General features: G+C 45.9%; 1 protein-coding gene across 2 annotated transcripts in view; it reads right to left on the reverse strand.

Moving 5' to 3' along the window:
- The window catches only part of LOC137647163 (NFX1-type zinc finger-containing protein 1-like), a 181,233-nt gene that overhangs the window by 89,494 nt on the left and 74,305 nt on the right, over nucleotides 1–17,434 (reverse strand). For both annotated transcript variants that reach the window (XM_068380441.1, XM_068380442.1), the window contains exon 3: nucleotides 5,396–5,479. In XM_068380441.1, the coding sequence (XP_068236542.1) occupies nucleotides 5,396–5,479 (84 nt within the window). The remainder of the gene's footprint in view (nucleotides 1–5,395; nucleotides 5,480–17,434) is intronic.

Genomic DNA, 17,434 nt, shown 5'->3' on the forward strand with positions numbered 1-17,434 from the left:
ACCTGTCTAACATAAGGAATCTTAGAACCACGTCTAAATTCCAACCAGGTGTAACCAAACGACGCTCCTTCGTGGTCTCAAAAGACTTAAGGAGGTCCTGTAGATCTTTATTGTTAAAAAGATCTAAGCCTCTGTGACGGAAGACTGATGCCAACATGCTTCTGTAACCCTTGAAAGTGGGAGCTGAAAGAGATCGCTCTTTCCTCAGATATAAGAGAAAGTCAGCTATTTGAGTTACAGAGGTACTGGTCGAGGATACGGATACTGACTTGCACCAGTTTCGGAAGATTTCCCACTTCGATTGGTAGACTCTAAGGGTGGATGTTCTCCTTGCTCTAGCAATCGCTCTGGTTGCCTCCTTCGAAAAACCTCTAGTTCTCGAGAGTCTTTCGATACTCTGAAGGCAGTGAGACGAAGAGCGTGGAGGCCTTGGAGTACCTTCTTACACGTGGCAGACGTAGCAGGTCCACCCTTAGGGGAAGAGTTCTGGGAACGTCTACTAGCCATCGAAGTACCTCGGTAAGTTATTCTCTCACGGGCCAGAGGGAAGCAATTAGTGTCAACTTTGTCCCTTCGTGAGAGGCGAACTTCTGCAGTACCTTGTTGACAATCTAGAAAGGAGGGAATGCATATAGATCTAGATGTGACCAATCTAGTAGAAAGGCATCTAAAAGAACCACTGCTGGGTCCGGGATAGGTGAGCAAAGTATTGAGAGCCTCTTGGACATCGAGGTTGCGAAGAGATCTATGGTTGGCTGGCCCCAGGTGACCCAAAGTCTCTTGCATACATCTTTGTGGAGGGTCCAATATGTTGGAATTATTGTCCCTTCCTACTGAGACAATCTGCTAAGACATTCAAGTTGCCTTGGAAGAAACTTGTTACTAGTGAAAAGTCTAGACCTGTTGAACAGGAGAGGAGGTCACTAGCGAACTCGAACCATGTCAGAGAGTAAGTCCCTCCTTGCTAGGAGATGAACATCAAAGCAGGGAGTTGTCTGTGTTCACCTCCACTACTTTGCCTTGAAGGAGAGACCTGAAGCTTTTCCAGGTCAGACGTACTGCCAGAAGCTTCTTGCAGTTAAAATGCATTGTCCTTTGACTCGAGTTCCATAATCCCGAGCATTCCCTACCGCCTAAGGTCGCACCCCAGCCTACGTCCGATGCGTCTGAGAAGAGAACGTGGTTGGGAGTCTGAACAGTCAGGGGAAGACCCTATAAAAGGTTGATAAAGTCCTTTCATCAAGTTAGACCAGACTTATCTTCCGGAAACCGGGATCGAGACCGCTTCTAGCGTCTTGTCCTTTTCCAGTGAAAAGCTAGATGATACAGAAGAGGACGGAGGTGTAGTCTTCCAAGTGACACCAATTGAACCACGGATGACAGTGTCCTAACCAGACTCATCCACAGCCTGACAGGGCCGTATTCCTTCTTCAGCATCTTCTGGATGGATAGCAGGGCTGGGGGTTGATCGTCTTGTTCAGCCATGTCCTCATCAGAGGGTTCCTCATCCGAAACTGATGAGGAAACGGCAACGGAGTGGGCAACGTCTGACTCGCTGAATCCGGTCGCACTGGTGGATGCGTGACGGAGCCGGACACAAGATCATGGTACTGCTGCACAGTCAACCATGGGGATGCGAGAAAGTACAGCGACAACCCGAAACTGTCTAGACTGTCTGGGTAGTGCAGACAACCCCTTATCGGGTTGCTGAGGTTGCCGCACTGCGTCACAACAAGTCACCTCTGCTGGTTGTTGAACGTCTTCCTAGAGACACACTGAACGTCCACAACCACCTCCGAGAGTGGCTTAACGTCAACGTGCGACTGGCAACCCACACTGGGTCGCACCGGTGGAGGAACCATCTCAACTGGCGGACGTGAGTAGGAAACCTCAGCGTCAACAGGGCGTACAACCAACCGGTAGGAAGGTCGTTGGCAAGAAGGTTCTTCTCCGTAAAAAATCCTCTATCAAGGACTAAGCTTGGACTGCATGTCTTGCAACAAAGCCCAAGGTCTATGGGAGCAGGTGTGGCAACAGACGGGGTTAGCGACTGAAGCGGAACCATTTACCCTCCCTGGAAGCATGTTATGCTTTAATTAAAGTCCATAGGAGGCTAAGCAGCTTAAGGCTCCTCTCCAAATGACAGAGTCCTCAAGGGAATATCAGAAGGAGGGAGAACAGCACTTTCTCATCTACAGGAACCATGTCCGAGAAAAGCTAGGTTATCTCAGTGAGGGTTTCACTGGTGCAAAAGCAGCAGACCAGAAGGCAACGTTATGAAACTGCTTGACAGTCTGTGAACTGTCAACCACAACAGGAGCGTGAGGACATACAGCACTGGTGTATTAGTAGCAGACCAGAAGGCAACGTCATGTAACTGTTTGACAGTCTGTGAGTTGGCAACAACCAAAGTTGTGTGGGGAAGCCTCAACTCCTGACTGACTAGTTTGCTGCGGGCGAGTGGCGGTAACCACAGTGTGTTGCGGAGGCTGACACACCGTGTCAAAACACGGCAGCTTGTGGTAGCTCACGCACGGCAACGGAGTGCTCCGTGTGTCTGTGGGAGTCATCATACATCTGGCAGGGTTGACTGTGCATGGGTGGAGGAGCTCTCACAACAAGAGTGAGGGAGCAGGAAGCCATGCCGGGCGCACAACCGTGGTAGTGTAGGCCCACGGGTGCATCGTCAACCTTCTCCGCAGTCGGAGTGTGGGAGCTGGCAACAACAAAAGCGGAGTGCTGGTGCGTGGGAGGGACTGCCGTGGGTTGCGGAGCATGCCGTATGGGATGCGGAGCATGCCGCATGGGTTGCGGAGCATGCCGCATTGTGTCAAAACACGGCAGATCTACAGCACCTTCCCACTGCTGATGCGGTAGCTCACGCATGTCAATGGAGGGTGCAGCATGAACATGCGTCTGGCAGGGTCGACTGCGCATCGGAGGTGGAGCTCTCACAGGTGGAGTGTGGGAGCAGGCAGCCGCAGTATCTGCTGAGCACACAACCGTGGCAGGTTGTAGATTAACAGGTGCATTGTCAACCTTCTCAGCACGATACTCCTGCATGAAGGAGCAAGCTGAGACTGTATAGTCTACAGCATGGACCACTAGGGTCTATGAAAGACGGCAACAAACGGAGCTACTGTCCGTTGTGACTGAGGGTCTAAAACAGCTGGTGCGGCAACAGACGGAGTTACTGCCTGTTGCGGTACCACCTTGCCTCTCTTGGGAGGTGTGCAGTCGTCGGATGACTGGAGCGAGTCCGAACTGACCCAGTGGCTACACCTAGGCTGTTGGACTTGCGCGGAAGGGACCGACTTGCACTTAAAAGCTGCAAGATTTGGTCCATGGTTTCTGCGAGAAACCTCTTCCGCAGACGAGGAATAAATGGGCTCTCTCGTCTTTGTGTGGGTGGGGTGATCACGTCGGCAACGTGTGTAGATACACCCGAAACCACGGAGGGAAACGTCTGTTCGTCGATCAAGGCCTGTGGAACCCATAAGTCCTTCGACATTACTTCTCCCCTGGGCTTGGGAGCTTGTAAGAGGTATCGGACTAGGTGAACAACTGGCACGAACAGACGAACCCTCGAACGCAACACTGTAACACTTTGCGCATATCACTTTATCACTTTTGATTTTCTGTTTGCACTTATTTCACTGAACTCGAAACTTTAAGTGATTTGTACCTGAAATACGCAATCCTATCCTTCATTAAAAGGTAGTAATTGCGAAAACAGTTTACAATGTAACAGAAAAACATAATGAAAGATAAAGAATTCAGTGGCTGGAAAAGAGACTAAACACTAGATCAAATAAACTACGTTTAAAATCACTCACCACATAAAGCCTGGGAACAAGAATAAAACTCTAGAAACGTTTTACCTTCTTCCCCTATAGCGACTAGGGAGAAGAGTAAAAAAAAAAACGAGAACAACGTTACCCGCTTGAACGAAACGTTTATTCTCCTCTCTCTCCCTCCGTCTCTATCTCTCTCTCTCTCTCTCTCTTGACTTAGAACCTGAGAGATGAGCCCAATTATATATCGTTAAAACATATTATTTGTTAAAGGAAAAAAACTGAAAGGTTTCCCAAATAAAAAGTTCCTTTATTAGAATTAAAACCATTTAAGCTAAGAAAGAATGAACGAAACGCTAGAATCGGTTTACTCTTACTGCAACGTGAAACCGTGAAATACTCTCTCTCTATCGTAACGATAGAGCGCATGTTGAACGTTCTGAACGTCAACAACTGCGGAGACTAAACTAAACGTTAGTTCATCTTTGAAAACAGTACGAGACTATCAAAGAAATTCTTTCAAAAACATAAAATTAAAAAAGCATAAATTCTTAAAGGAAATACGATATGACGGGCTCAATGTTAATTAACTTCGGTTCCAAGTAAGGACCGCCTACTATTAGGAAAGGTCGCATATAAACAAACATAAAAATTAATTTTTATAAGTTTATAATAAAAGGAAAGTTAATCGAAGAGGCCTATAAATGGCGGAGAGATATAAAATAAATCTATAACTTGTTAAGCAAAATTACCAAAAACCTAAACACACTTCCGTCTAAGGGAAGGGTCGGTCATTTAAAAGTGAAAGAGAGTCCATACTCTCTTCGTCACCAACACTTCCGTCTAAGGGAAGGGTCGGCCATTTAAAAGTGAAAGAGAGTCCATACTCTCTTCGACACCATAATTAAATCTATCCAAAACGAGTTCAAGTTTTGAAATGAAGATAAAACCCCTGCATAGCGAAAGCTCAAAACTGGAATAGTGTACTTCACCAAAAAGTTGTGAAAACAAATCCAGTTAGGGACGGCGTATTTAGTAGGTCTTGCCTGTGGCACGACAGAGGAAAAATTGAGTTCTTGTTGACAAGAAGTACTTGAGTACCTGCTCACAGATGGCGCTGTTGTGTACACCCCCACCTGTATAGCGATCGCTGGCGTATCCCGACCTTAGATTTCTGTCGGGCAACAGAGTTGACAGCTACATGATCATCGGGTAAGATTAATATTGAAAAATCTCTTTTAATTGTTATTGTTCTTAAAGTATTTCATTTCAATTATTCATTACTTCTCTTGTAATTTATTTATTTCCGTAATTCCTTTCTTCACTGGCTAATTTTTTCCTGTTGGAGCGCTTTGCTCCTACGAATATGTATTTAAAGAGAAAAACAATAGATTTAATTATCTAAATGTATTTAATCCATTTCCAAATTTCCTTCACCAGCATGAAAATCATACTTACATATCACACATATACTAAGGCACTTTCCCCCATTTTGAGGGGGTGGCCGACATCAAACAAATGAAAAAAAAAAAGGGGGACCTTTCCTCTCTACGTTTTTCCCAGCCTGACAAGGGACTCAGCCGAGTTCAGCTGGTACTTACCAATCATTATAAGATGCTCACACTTGGCAGTGAGTGCCGAGATGACATGGGCCTCCAAAATTTCCGCAGCCTCTTCAATGATTACTGGAATAGATAATTTTGGTATACCTTCAGCTCTCTTTAAAATAACAGAACATAATATGGATAAATTCATGAATGCTAAATGTTTCTTAAAAGTAAACTCATATGACTATTCTAATACTTAATTGGGAAAAGAAGGTATTATGTTTCAATGTATCTTGAAACTTTTATAAACTCTTGCTTCAATAAAAGCCACCAAAATTATTCAACTATTGAGAAGAAATTGTTAAGTTTAGCTTCACTTTGCAACATTTCCAAGATTTATGAACATTTTGATGCTATTTTAATTAATTGTGTACTATACGCAGATCATAATCCACTGGTATATATGGAGGTATTTAAGAACAAAAGTATCACCCAACGGAGCCTATAATTACAAGATTGTAATCGGAATATAGTTGATATAAGGTGATCTGGGGGCAGAAAGAAACCACAGAATACAAGCAGGATGGAAGAAATGGAAAAAAAAGTGTGTGAAGTACTATGCGACAGGAAAATAGAGGATAAGTTAAAAGGTAAAGTACACACAAAGGTTGTGAGACCGGCAATGGTGTGTGGAGCGGAGACGTGGGCAATAAAGAAGACAGAAGAGAAGAAGATGGATGAGACAGAGATGAGAATGTTGAGATGGATGTGTGGGGTGACAAGAAGAGATAAGATACAGAATGAGGTATTTAGGGGTACCACAGGAGTTAGAAAACTATCAGGTAAGATCCAAAAAAGTTGACTGAGGTGGTATGGTCATGTCATGGGAAGAAATGAACAGTATATTGGGAGGAGAGTGATGGAAATGGAGGTACAGGGAACGAGTAGGAGAGGGAGACCAAAGCGAAGGTGGCTGGATTGTATCAAGGATGACCTTCGATCAAAGGGATTAACCGGTGATGAGGTGTGGGACAGAGGTAGATGGAGAAAGCTGACCAGAAACATCGACCCCACATAAAAGTTGGAAAAGATGTAGACAAAGAAGAAGAAGAAGAAGAAGAAAGGAAAAGAAAAATGTACTAACTGAGAGCCTCTCAGAGTTTTTTCATAATGAGAGAAGCATTTGTTTTTTCTATCTTCATTTTATACAAGTTGAGCAAAAACCGTTTCTGATTATAGCAATACTTAGAAGAATGAATCAAGTGTGAAGTGAACATGTTTTGCTATAGTTGAGTTAAAGCAAAATGATATTTTAATTATAAAATAAATTTTTGAATATACTTACCAGGTGAATATATAATAGCTGCAACTCTGCGGCTCGACAGAAAACACACTCAAAAAACTCGCGAGCGATCGCTATGAAGGTTGCGGGTGTGCCCACCAGCGCAAACTGTCGGCCAGATACCACTCTTGCATGTAAACAAACCCTTCAATTCTTAACGTCCCGCTGCGTCTCTATTGGGGAGGAAGGGAGGGTCTTTAATTTATATATTCACCGGGTAAGTATATTCAAAAATGTTATTTTCCTTAGTAAAATAAATTTTTGAATATACTTACCCGATGATCATATAGCTGCATCCCTGCTGCCCGACAGAAAAAACCTACGGGCGGAATACGCCAGCGATCGCTATACAGGTGGGGGTGTACATCAACAGCGCCATCTGTCAAGTAGGTACTCAAGTACTCGATGTCAACAAAGAACCAATTTTCTCCTCTGTCCACTGGGTCTCTATTGGGGAGGAAGGGTGGGTCCTTTAATTTATGATCATCGGGTAAGTATATTCAAAAATTTATTTTACTAAGGAAAATAACATTTTTCAATATTAAACTTACCCGATGATCATATAGCTGATTCACACCCAGGGGGGTGGGTAGAGACCAGCATTACATGTTGACATTATTATGAGCTAAGTATTCCGTATTTCATTTTAGCAGTTATTCAAAATAACAAACATAAAATAAATAAGTACCTGGTAAGGAAGACGACTTGAACAATTACTCTGCCTTTTTAAGTACGTCTTCCTTACTGAGCCTCGCGATCCTCATAGGATGCTGAGCGACTCCTAGGAGCTGAAGTATGAAGGGTTGCAACCCATACTAAAGGTCCTCATCAAAACCTCTAATCTAGGCGCTTCTCAAGAAATGATTTTGACCACCCGCCAAATCAAGTAGGATGCGAAAGGCTTCTTAGCCTTCCGGACAACCCAAAAATATTTCAAGAGAAAGATTAAAAAGGTTCTGGAATTAGGGAATTGTAGTGGTGGAGCCCCCACCACTACTGCACTCGTTGCTACGAATGGTCCCAGAGTGTAGCAGTTCTCGTAAAGAGACTGGACATTCTTAAGATAAAAGACGCGAACACTGATTTGCTTTTCCAATAGGTTGCGTCGAATATACTTTGCAGAGATCTATTTTGTTTAAAGACCACGGAAGTTGTGACAGCTCTAACTTCGTGTGTCCTTACCTTCAGCAAAGCTTGGTCTTCCTCATTCAGAAGGGAATGAGCTTCTCGTATTAACAGTCTGATAAAATAGGATAAAGAATTCTCTGACATAGGCAAAGATGGATTCTTAACTGAACACCATAAAGCTTCAGACGGGCCTCGTAAAGGTTTTTAAAATAGAACTTAAGAGCTCTTACAGGACATAATACTCTTTCTAGTTCATTTCCAACCATACGATAAGTTGGAATATCGAACGATATTGGTCAAGGCCGAGAAGGCAGCTCGTGTTTGGCTAGAAAACCAAGTTGTAGAACATGTAGCCGTTTCGGATGAGAATCCGATGTTCTTGCTGAAGGCATGAATCTCACTGACTCTTTTAGCTGTGGTTAAGCATATCAGGAAAAGAGTCTTAAAGGTGAGATCTTTCAGGGAGGCTGATTGAAGTGGTCCGAACCTGTCTGACATAAGGAATCTTAGAACCACGTCTAAATTCCAACCTGGTGTAACCAAACGACGCTCCTTCGTGGTCTCAAAAGACTTAAGGAGGTCCTGTAGATCTTTATTGTTGGAAAGATCTAAGCCTCTGTGACGGAAGACTGATGCCAACATGCTTTTGTAACCCTTGATAGTGGGAGCTGAAAGAGATCGTTCTTTCCTCAGATATAAGAGGAAGTCAGCTATTAGAGTTACAGAGGTACTGGTCGAGGATACGGATACTGACTTGCACCAGTTTCGGAAGATTTCCCACTTCGATTGGTAGACTCTAAGGGTGGATGTTCTCCTTGCTCTAGCAATCGCTCTGGTTGCCTCCTTCGAAAAACCTCTAGTTCTCGAGTCTTTCGATATTCTGAAGGCAGTCATACGAAGAGCGTGGAGGCCTTGGAGTACCTTCTTTACGCGTGGCAGACGTAGCAGGTCCACCCTTAGGAGAAGTGTTCTGGGAACGTCTACTAGCCATCGAAGCACCTCGGTGAGTTATTCTCTCGCGGGCCAGAAGGAAGCAACTAGCGTCAACTTTGTCCCTTCGTGAGAGGCGAACTTCTGCAGTACCTTGTTGACAATCTAGAACGGAGGGAATGCATATAGATCTAGATGTGACCAATCTAGTAGAAAGGCATCTATATGAACTACTGCTGAGACCGGGATAGGTGAGCAAAGTATTGGGAGCCTCTTGGTCATCGAGGTTGCGAAGAGATCTATGGTTGGCTGGCCCCAGGTGGCCCAAAGTCTCTTGCATACATCCTTGTGGAGGGTCCAATATGTTGGAATTATTTGTGCCTTCCTACCGAGACAATCTGCTATGACATTCAAGATGCCTTGGATGAACCTCGTTACTAGTGAAAAGTCTAGACCTGTTGAACAGGAGAGGAGGTCACTTGCGAACTCGTACCATGTCAGAGAGTAGGTCCCTCCTTGCTTGGAGATGTACGTCAAAGCAGGGAGTTGACCGTGTTCACCTCCACCACTTAGCCTTGAAGGAGAGACCTGAAGCTTTTCCAGGTCAGACGTACTGCCAGAAGCTTCTTGCAGTTGAAATGCATTGTCCTTTGACTCGAGTTCCATAATCCCGAGCATTCCCTACCGCCTAATGTGGCACCCCAGCCTACGTCCGATGCGTCCGAGAAGAGAACGTGGTTGGGAGTCTGAACAGTCAGGGGAAGACCCTTTCAAAGGTTGATAAAGTCCTTTCACCAAGTCAGACAAGACTTTATCTTTCCGGAAACCGGGATCGAGACCACTTCTAGCGTCTTGTCCTTTTCCAGTGAAAAGCTAGATGATACAGAAGAGGACGGAGGTGTAGTCTTCCAAGTGACACAAATTGAACCACGGATGACAGTGTCCTAACCAGACTCATCCACAGCCTGACAGGGCAGTGTTCCTTCTTCAGCATTTTCTGGATGGATAGCAGGGCTGGGGGTTGATCGTCTTGTTCAGCAATGTCCTCATCAGAGGGTTCCTCATCCGAAACTGATGAGGAAACGGCAACGGAGTGGGCAACGTCTGACTCGCTGAATCCGGTCGCACTGGTGGATGCGTGACGGAGCCGGACACAAGATCATGGTACTGCTGCACAGTCTGTGAACTGTCAACCATGGGGACGCGAGGAAGTACAGCGTCAACCCGAAACTGTCTAGACTGTCTGGGTTGTGCAGTCAACCCCCTACCGGGTTGCTGAGGTTGCCGCACTGCGTCACAACAAGTCACCTCTGCTGGTTGTTGAACGTCTTCCTAGAGACACACTGAACGTCCACAACCACCTCCGAGAGTAACTTAACGTCAACGTGCGACTGGCAACCCACACTGGGTCACACCGGTGGAGGAACCATCTCAACTGGCGGACGTGAGTAGGATACCTCAGCGTCAACAGGGCGTACAACCAACCGGTAGGAAGGTAGTTGGCTAGAAGGTTCTTCTCCGTAAAAAATCCTCTATCAAGGACACAAGCTTGGACTGCATGTCTTGCAACAAAGCCCATTAGGGTCTATGGGAGCAGGTGTGGCAACAGACGGGGTTAGCGACTGAAGCGGAACCATTTACCATCCCTGGAAGCATTGTTATGCTTTAATTAAAGTCCATAGGAGGCTAAGCAGCTTAAGGCTCCTCTCCAATTGACAGAGTCCTCAAAGGAATATCAGGAGGAGGGAGAACAGCACTTTCTCATCTACAGGAACCATGTCCGAGAAAAGCTAGGTTATCTCAGTGAGGGTTTCACTGGTGCATAAGCAGCAGACCAGAAGGCAACGTTATGTAACTGCTTGACAGTCTGTGAACTGTCAAAAACTGAACTGTCAACCACAACAGGTGCGTGAGGACATACAGCACTGGTGGGGAAGCCTCAACTCCTGACTGACTAGTCTGCTGCGGGCGAGTGGCGGTAACCACAGTGGGTTGCGGAGGCTGACACACCATGTCAAAACACGGCAGCTTGTGGTAGCTCACGCACGGCAACGGAGTGCTCCGTGTGTCTGTGGGAGTCAGCATGCGTCTGGCAGGGTCGACTGCGCATGGGTGGAGGAGCTCTCACAACAAGAGTGTGGGAGCAGGCAGCCATGCTGGGCGCACAACCGTGGCAGGCTGTAGGCCAACGGGTGCATCGTCAACCTTCTCCGCAGTCGGAGTGTGGGAGCAGGCAACAACCAAAGCGGAGTGGTGGTGCGTGGTGGGGACTGCCGTGGGTTGCGGAAACTAACGCATCGCGTCAAAACACGGCAGCTTGACTCCACCTTCCCACTGCTGATGCGGTAGCTCACGCATGTTAACGGAGGGAGCCGCACGTCGGCTAACGTTAACATGCGTCTGGCAGGGTCGATTGCGCATCGGAGGTGGAGCTCTCCGCAGCCGGAGAGTGGGAGCAGGCAGCCTCAGCGTGAGCTGGGGGCACAACCGTGGCAGGTTGTAGGCTAACGAGAGCAGTGTAAACCTTCTCCGCACAAAACTCCTGCATAACCGCAGCTAACCGAGTCTGCATAGACTGCAGTAAAGACCGCTAGGGTCTACAAAAAACGGCAACAAACGGAGCTACTGTCCGTTGTGACTGAGGGTCTAAAACAGCTGGTGCGACAACAGACGGAGTTACTGCCTGTTGCGGTACCACCTTGCCTCTCTTGGGAGGTGTGCAGTCGTCGGATGACTGCAGCGAGTCCGAACTGACCCAGTGGCTACACCTAGGCCGTTGGACTTGCGCGGAAGGGACCGACTTGCACTTAAAAAGCTGCAAGATTTGGTCCATGGTTTCTACGAGAAACCTCTTCCGCAGACGAGGAATAAATGGGCTCTCTCGTCTTTGTGTGGGTGGGGCGATCTCACGTCGGCAACGTGTGTAGATACACCCGAAACCACGGAGGGAAAAACGTCTGTTCGTCGATCAAGGCCTGTGGAACCCATAAGTCGTTCAACATTACTTCTCCCCTGGGCTTGGGAGCTTGTAAGAGGTCCCGGACTAGGTGAACAACTGGCACGAACAGACGAACCCTCGAACGTAACACTGTAACACTTTGCGCATATCACTTTATCACTTTTGATTTTCTGTTTGCACTTATTTCACTGAAATCGAAACTTTAACTGATTTCTACCTGAAACACGCAATCCTATCCTTCATTAAAAGGTAGTAATTGCGAAAACAGTTTTACAATGCAACAGAAAAACATAAATAAAGATAAAGAATTCAGTGGCTGGAAAAGAGACTAAACACTAGATCAAATAAACTACGTTTAAAATCTCTCACCGCATAAAGCCTGGGAACAAGAATAAAACTCTAGAAACGTTTTACCTTCTTCCCCTACAGCGACTAGGGAGAAGAGTAAAAAACGAGAACAACGTTACCCGCTTGAACGAAACGTTTATTCTCCTCTCTCTCCCTCCGTCTCTATCTCTCTCTCTCTTCTCTATTGACTTAGCACCTGAGAGAAGAGCCCAATTATATATCGTTAAAACATGTTATTTGCTAAAGGAAAAAACTGAAAGGTTTCCCAAATAAAAAGTTCCTTTATTTAGAATTTAAACCATTTAAGCTAAGAAAGAATGAACGAAACGCTAGAATCGGTTTACTCTTACTGCAACGTGAAACCGTGAAACACTCTCTCTCTATCGTAACGATAGAGCGCATGTTGAACGTTCTGAACGTCAACAACTGCAGAGACTAAAAAACTAAACGTTAGTTCATCTTTGAAAACAGTACGAGACTATCAAAGAAATTCTTTCATAAAACATTAAAATTAAAAAAGTATTAAATTCTTAAAAGGTAAATACGATATGACGGGCTCAATGTTAATTAACTTCGGTTCCAAGTAAGGACCGCCTACTATTAGGAAAGGTCGCATATAAACAAACATAAAAATTAATTTTTATAAGTTTATAATAAATGGAAAGTTAATCAAAGAGGCCTATAAAGGTGGAGAGATATAAAATAAATAGATCTATAACTTGTTAAGCAAAATTACCAAAAACCTAAACACACTTCCGTCTAAGGGAAGGGTCGGCCATTTAAAAGTGAAAGAGAGTCCATACTCTCTTCGTCACCAACACTTCCGTCTAAGGGAAGGATCGGCCATTTAAAAGTGAAAGAGAGTCCATACTCTCTTCGTCACCATAATTAAATCTATCCAAAACGAGTTCAAGATTTGAAATGAAGATAAAACCCCTGCATAGCGAAAGCTCAAAACTGGAATAGTGTACTTCACCAAATCGTTGTGAAAACAAATCCAGTTAGGGACGGCGTATTTAGTAGGTCTTGCCAGTGGCACGACAGAGGGAAAATTGGTTCTTTGTTGACATCGAGTACTTGAGTACCTACTTGACAGATGGCGCTGTTGATGTACACCCCCACCTGTATAGCGATCGCTGGCGTATTCCGCCCGTAGGTTTTTTCTGTCGGGCAGCAGGGATGCAGCTATATGATCATCGGGTAAGTTTAATATTGAAAAATTTATTTTATAATTAAAATATCATTTTTAAATATTTAACTTAGCCGGTGAATATATAATAGCTGATTCACACCCAAGGTGGTGGGTAGAGACCAGAGTTAATTAAGTTTACAGCGTATAAGCTAAGAGTTTTTTTGACAGTTATCAATATAACAAAACCAAAATATATAGGTACCTGGTAAGGAAGTTGACTTAGACGATTACTCTGCCTTGTAAGTCTGTCTTCCTCACGGAGCCCAGCGATCCTCTTAGGATGCTGAAAGACTCCCAGGAGCTGAAGTATCAAGGGCTGCAACCCATACAACAGGACCTCATCAAACCCCTAATCTGGGCGCTCTCAAGAAATGACTTTGACCACCCGCCAAATCAACCAGGATGCGAAAGGCTTCTTAGCCTTCCGAACAACCCATAAAACAATATTAAAAACATTTCAAGAGACAGATTAAAAGGATATTGGAATTAGGGAAGTGTAGTGGTAGAACCCTCACCCACTACTGCACTCGCTGCTACGAATGGACCCAGTGTGTAGCAGTCCTCGTAAAGAGTCTGGACATCTTTCAAGTAAAATGAAGCGAACACTGACTTGCTTCTCCAAAAGGTCGCGTCCATGATACTTTGCAGAGATCTATTTTGCTTGAAGGCCACGGAGGTTGCTATAGCTCTAATCTCGTGCGTCTTAACCTTAAGCAAAGATCGGTCTTCCTCACTCAAGTGGGAATGGGCTTCTCGTATTAAAAATCTGATAAAATATGACAAAGCATTCTTTGACATAGGTAAGGATGGTTTCTTAACCGAACACCATAACGCTTCAGATTTACCTCGTAAAGGCTTAGTACGAGCTAAATAGAACTTAAGAGCTCTAACGGGACATAATACTCTCTCTAGTTCGTTGCCTACGATCTCTGATAAGCTAGGAATATCAAAAGATTTAGGCCAAGGACGAGAAGGCAGTTCATTCTTGGCCAGGAAACCAAGTTGAAGAGAACAAGTGGCTTTTTCTGTCGAAAAACCGATGTTCTTGCTGAAGGAATGAAGCTCACTGACTCTTTTAGCCGAGGCCAAGCACACCAGGAAAAGAGTCTTAAGAGTGAGATCCTTCAGGGAGGCTGAATGTAAAGGCTCAAACCTGTCTGACATGAGGAACCTTAGGACCACGTCTAAGTTCCATCCAGGAGTAGCCAAACGACGTTCCTTAGAAGTCTCAAAAGACTTAAGGAGATCTTGCAGATCTTTATTGTTGGAAAGATCTAAGCCTCTATGCCGGAAGACCGAAGCCAACATGCTCCTGTAGCCCTTGATCGTGGAAGCTGAAAGGGAGCGAACCCTTCTCAGGTATAAGAGAAAATCAGCGATTTGGGCTACAGAGGTACTGGACGAGGATACAGATACTGACTTGCACCAGTCTCGGAAGACTTCCCACTTCGATTGGTATACTCTAATGGTAGAAGCTCTCCTCGCTCTTGCAATCGCACTGGCTGCCTCCTTCGAAAAGCCTCTAGCTCTAGAGAGTCTTTCGATAGTCTGAAGGCAGTCAGACGAAGAGCGTGGAGGCCTTGGTGTACCTTCTTTACGTGGGGCTGACGTAACAGGTCAACTCTTAGAGGAAGACTTCTTGGAAAGTCTACCAGCCATCGAAGTACCTCGGTGAACCACTCTCTCGCGGGCCAGAGGGGAGCAACTAACGTCAACCTTGTCCCTTCGTGAGAGGCGAACTTCTGCAGTACCTTGTTGACAATCTTGAATGGTGGGAATGCATATAGGTCTAGATGAGACCAATCAAGAAGAAAAGCGTCTATATGTATTGCTGCTGGGTCTGGGACTGGAGAGCAATAGATTGGAAGCCTCTTGGTCATCGAGGTTGCAAAGAGGTCTATGGTGGGTTGACCCCAAGTCGCCCAAAGCCTCTTGCACACGTCCTTGTGGAGGGTCCATTCTGTAGGAATTACCTGACCCTTCCGACTGAGGCAATCTGCTAAGACGTTCAAGTCACCCTGGATAAACCTCGTTACCAGGGAGATGCCTCGATCTCTTGACCAAATGAGCAGGTCCCTTGCGATCTCGTACAGTGTCAGGGAGTGGGTGCCTCCTTGCTTGGAAATGTATGCCAAGGCTGTGGTATTGTCCGAGTTGATCTCCACCACTTTGTTTCGAAGGAGACTCTCGAAGTTCATCAAGGCCAGGTGGACTGCCAAAAGCTCCTTGCCGTTGATGTGCATGCTCCTCTGACTTGAGGTCCACAGACCTGAGCATTCCCGACCGTCCAGGGTCGCACCCCAACCCAAATCCGATGCGTCTGAGAATAGAACGTGGTTTGGTTTCTGAACTGCTAGGGGAAGTCCCTCTCTTAGACTGATATTGTCTTTCCACCAAAGCAGGCATGCCTTTACTGTTTCCGAAATCGGGATTGAGACCGCCTCTAGCGTTTTGTCCTTTTTCCAGTGAAAAGCTAGATGGAACTGGAGAGGTCGAAGGTGTAACCTTCCTAGCGAGACAAACTGCTCCAGGGATGATAGAGTTCCTACTAGACTCATCCAATTCCTGACTGAGCAACGTTCTCTCTTCAACATCCGTTGGATTACGAGCAGGGCTTGATCTATTCGGGGGGCAGACGGAAAAGCCCGAAAAACTGGACTGCGAATCTCCATCCCTAAATACAGTATAGTTTGGGATGGAATCAGCTGGGAATTTTCCATGTTGACCAAAAGTCCCAATTCCTTGGTCAGATCCAATGTCCAATGCAGATCCTTCAGACAGCGATGACTGGACGAGGCTCTGAGAAGCCAGTCGTCCAAGTAAAGGGAGGCTCGGATTCCCGATAAATGGAGGAATTTTGCCACATTCCTCATAAGCCTCGTAAACACGAGAGGAGCAGAACTTAGGCCAAAGCACAGGGCCCGAAACTGGTACACCACATTGTCGAAAACAAACCTCAGAAAAGGTTGGGAATCTGAGTGAATGGGGATGTGGAAGTATGCGTCTCTTAGGTCGAGAGAGACCATCCAGTCTCCCTTTCTGACCGCTGCTAAGACTGATTTCGTGGTCTCCATGGTAAACTTTGTCTTCGTGACAAAGACGTTCAGAGCACTGACGTCTAGCACCGGTCTCAAACCTCCTGTCTTCTTCGGTACTAGGAAGAGGCGGTTTTAAAACCCCGGTGATTGAAGGTCCGAGACTTTCACCACCGCTCCCTTCTCTAGCAAAAGAGACACTTCTAGTTTCAGGGCTTGTCTCTTTGATTCCTCTCGGTAATTGGGAGAGAGATCGATTGGGGAAGTCGCTAGAGGAGGTTTGTGTACAAATGGAATTTTTTACCCCTCTCTGAGCAACCTCACAGACTGTTGGTCTGCGCCTCTCTTCTCCCAGGCTCGCCAGAAGTTCTTGCGTCTGGCACCTACTACTGTCTGAGGCTGCGGGCAGTCAGACTCTGCCACGTGAGGACTTGGCTCCTTTCCTCTTTCCTCTCTTTCCCTCGGCACGAGTACTTCCCCTGCTGGGAGCTCTGCCACGAAAGGGCGGAATAAACCTGGACGCCAGAGTGTCTATCCTTGGTCTTGCAGAAAAGGAAGTCGAAGGAGTCCCTTTGCGAGCAGAGGACGCTACCAAGTCATGGGTGTCCTTCTGCACGAGCGACAAAGCTATGTCCTTAACCAAAAGTTCAGGGAACAAAAACTTTGATAAAGGAGCAAAGAGTAGCTCAGATCTTTAACAGGGAGTAACTCCTGCCGACAGAAAAGAGCAAAGAGACTCTCGCTTCTTAAGGACTCCTGAAGTAAAAGAGGAGGAGAGCTCATTGGATCCATCGCGGATGGCTTTATCCATGCAGGACATAATGAGTAAGGAGACATCTCTATCAGCCGATGAGATTTTCCTACTTAAGGCTCCCAAACACCAGTCAAGGAAGTTGAAAACTTCAAAAGCTCTAAAAATGCCTTTCAGCAGATGGTCAAGGTCCGAGGATGACCAACTAATCTTCGAGCGTCTCATGGCTAGGCGGCGGGGAGAGTCTACAAGGCTTGAGAAGTCGCCCTGGGCAGAGGCAGGGACTCCCAAGCCGAGAACTTCTCCCGTGGCATACCAGACGCTCGATCTAGACGAGAGTTTAGATGGGGGGAAGGCAAAGGCCGTCTTCCCCAAACTCCTCTTGGTTTCCAACCAATCGCCTAACAG

Source organism: Palaemon carinicauda, chromosome 9, assembly GCF_036898095.1.
Source record: "Palaemon carinicauda isolate YSFRI2023 chromosome 9, ASM3689809v2, whole genome shotgun sequence".
Classification (NCBI taxonomy): Eukaryota; Metazoa; Arthropoda; class Malacostraca; order Decapoda; family Palaemonidae; genus Palaemon; species Palaemon carinicauda.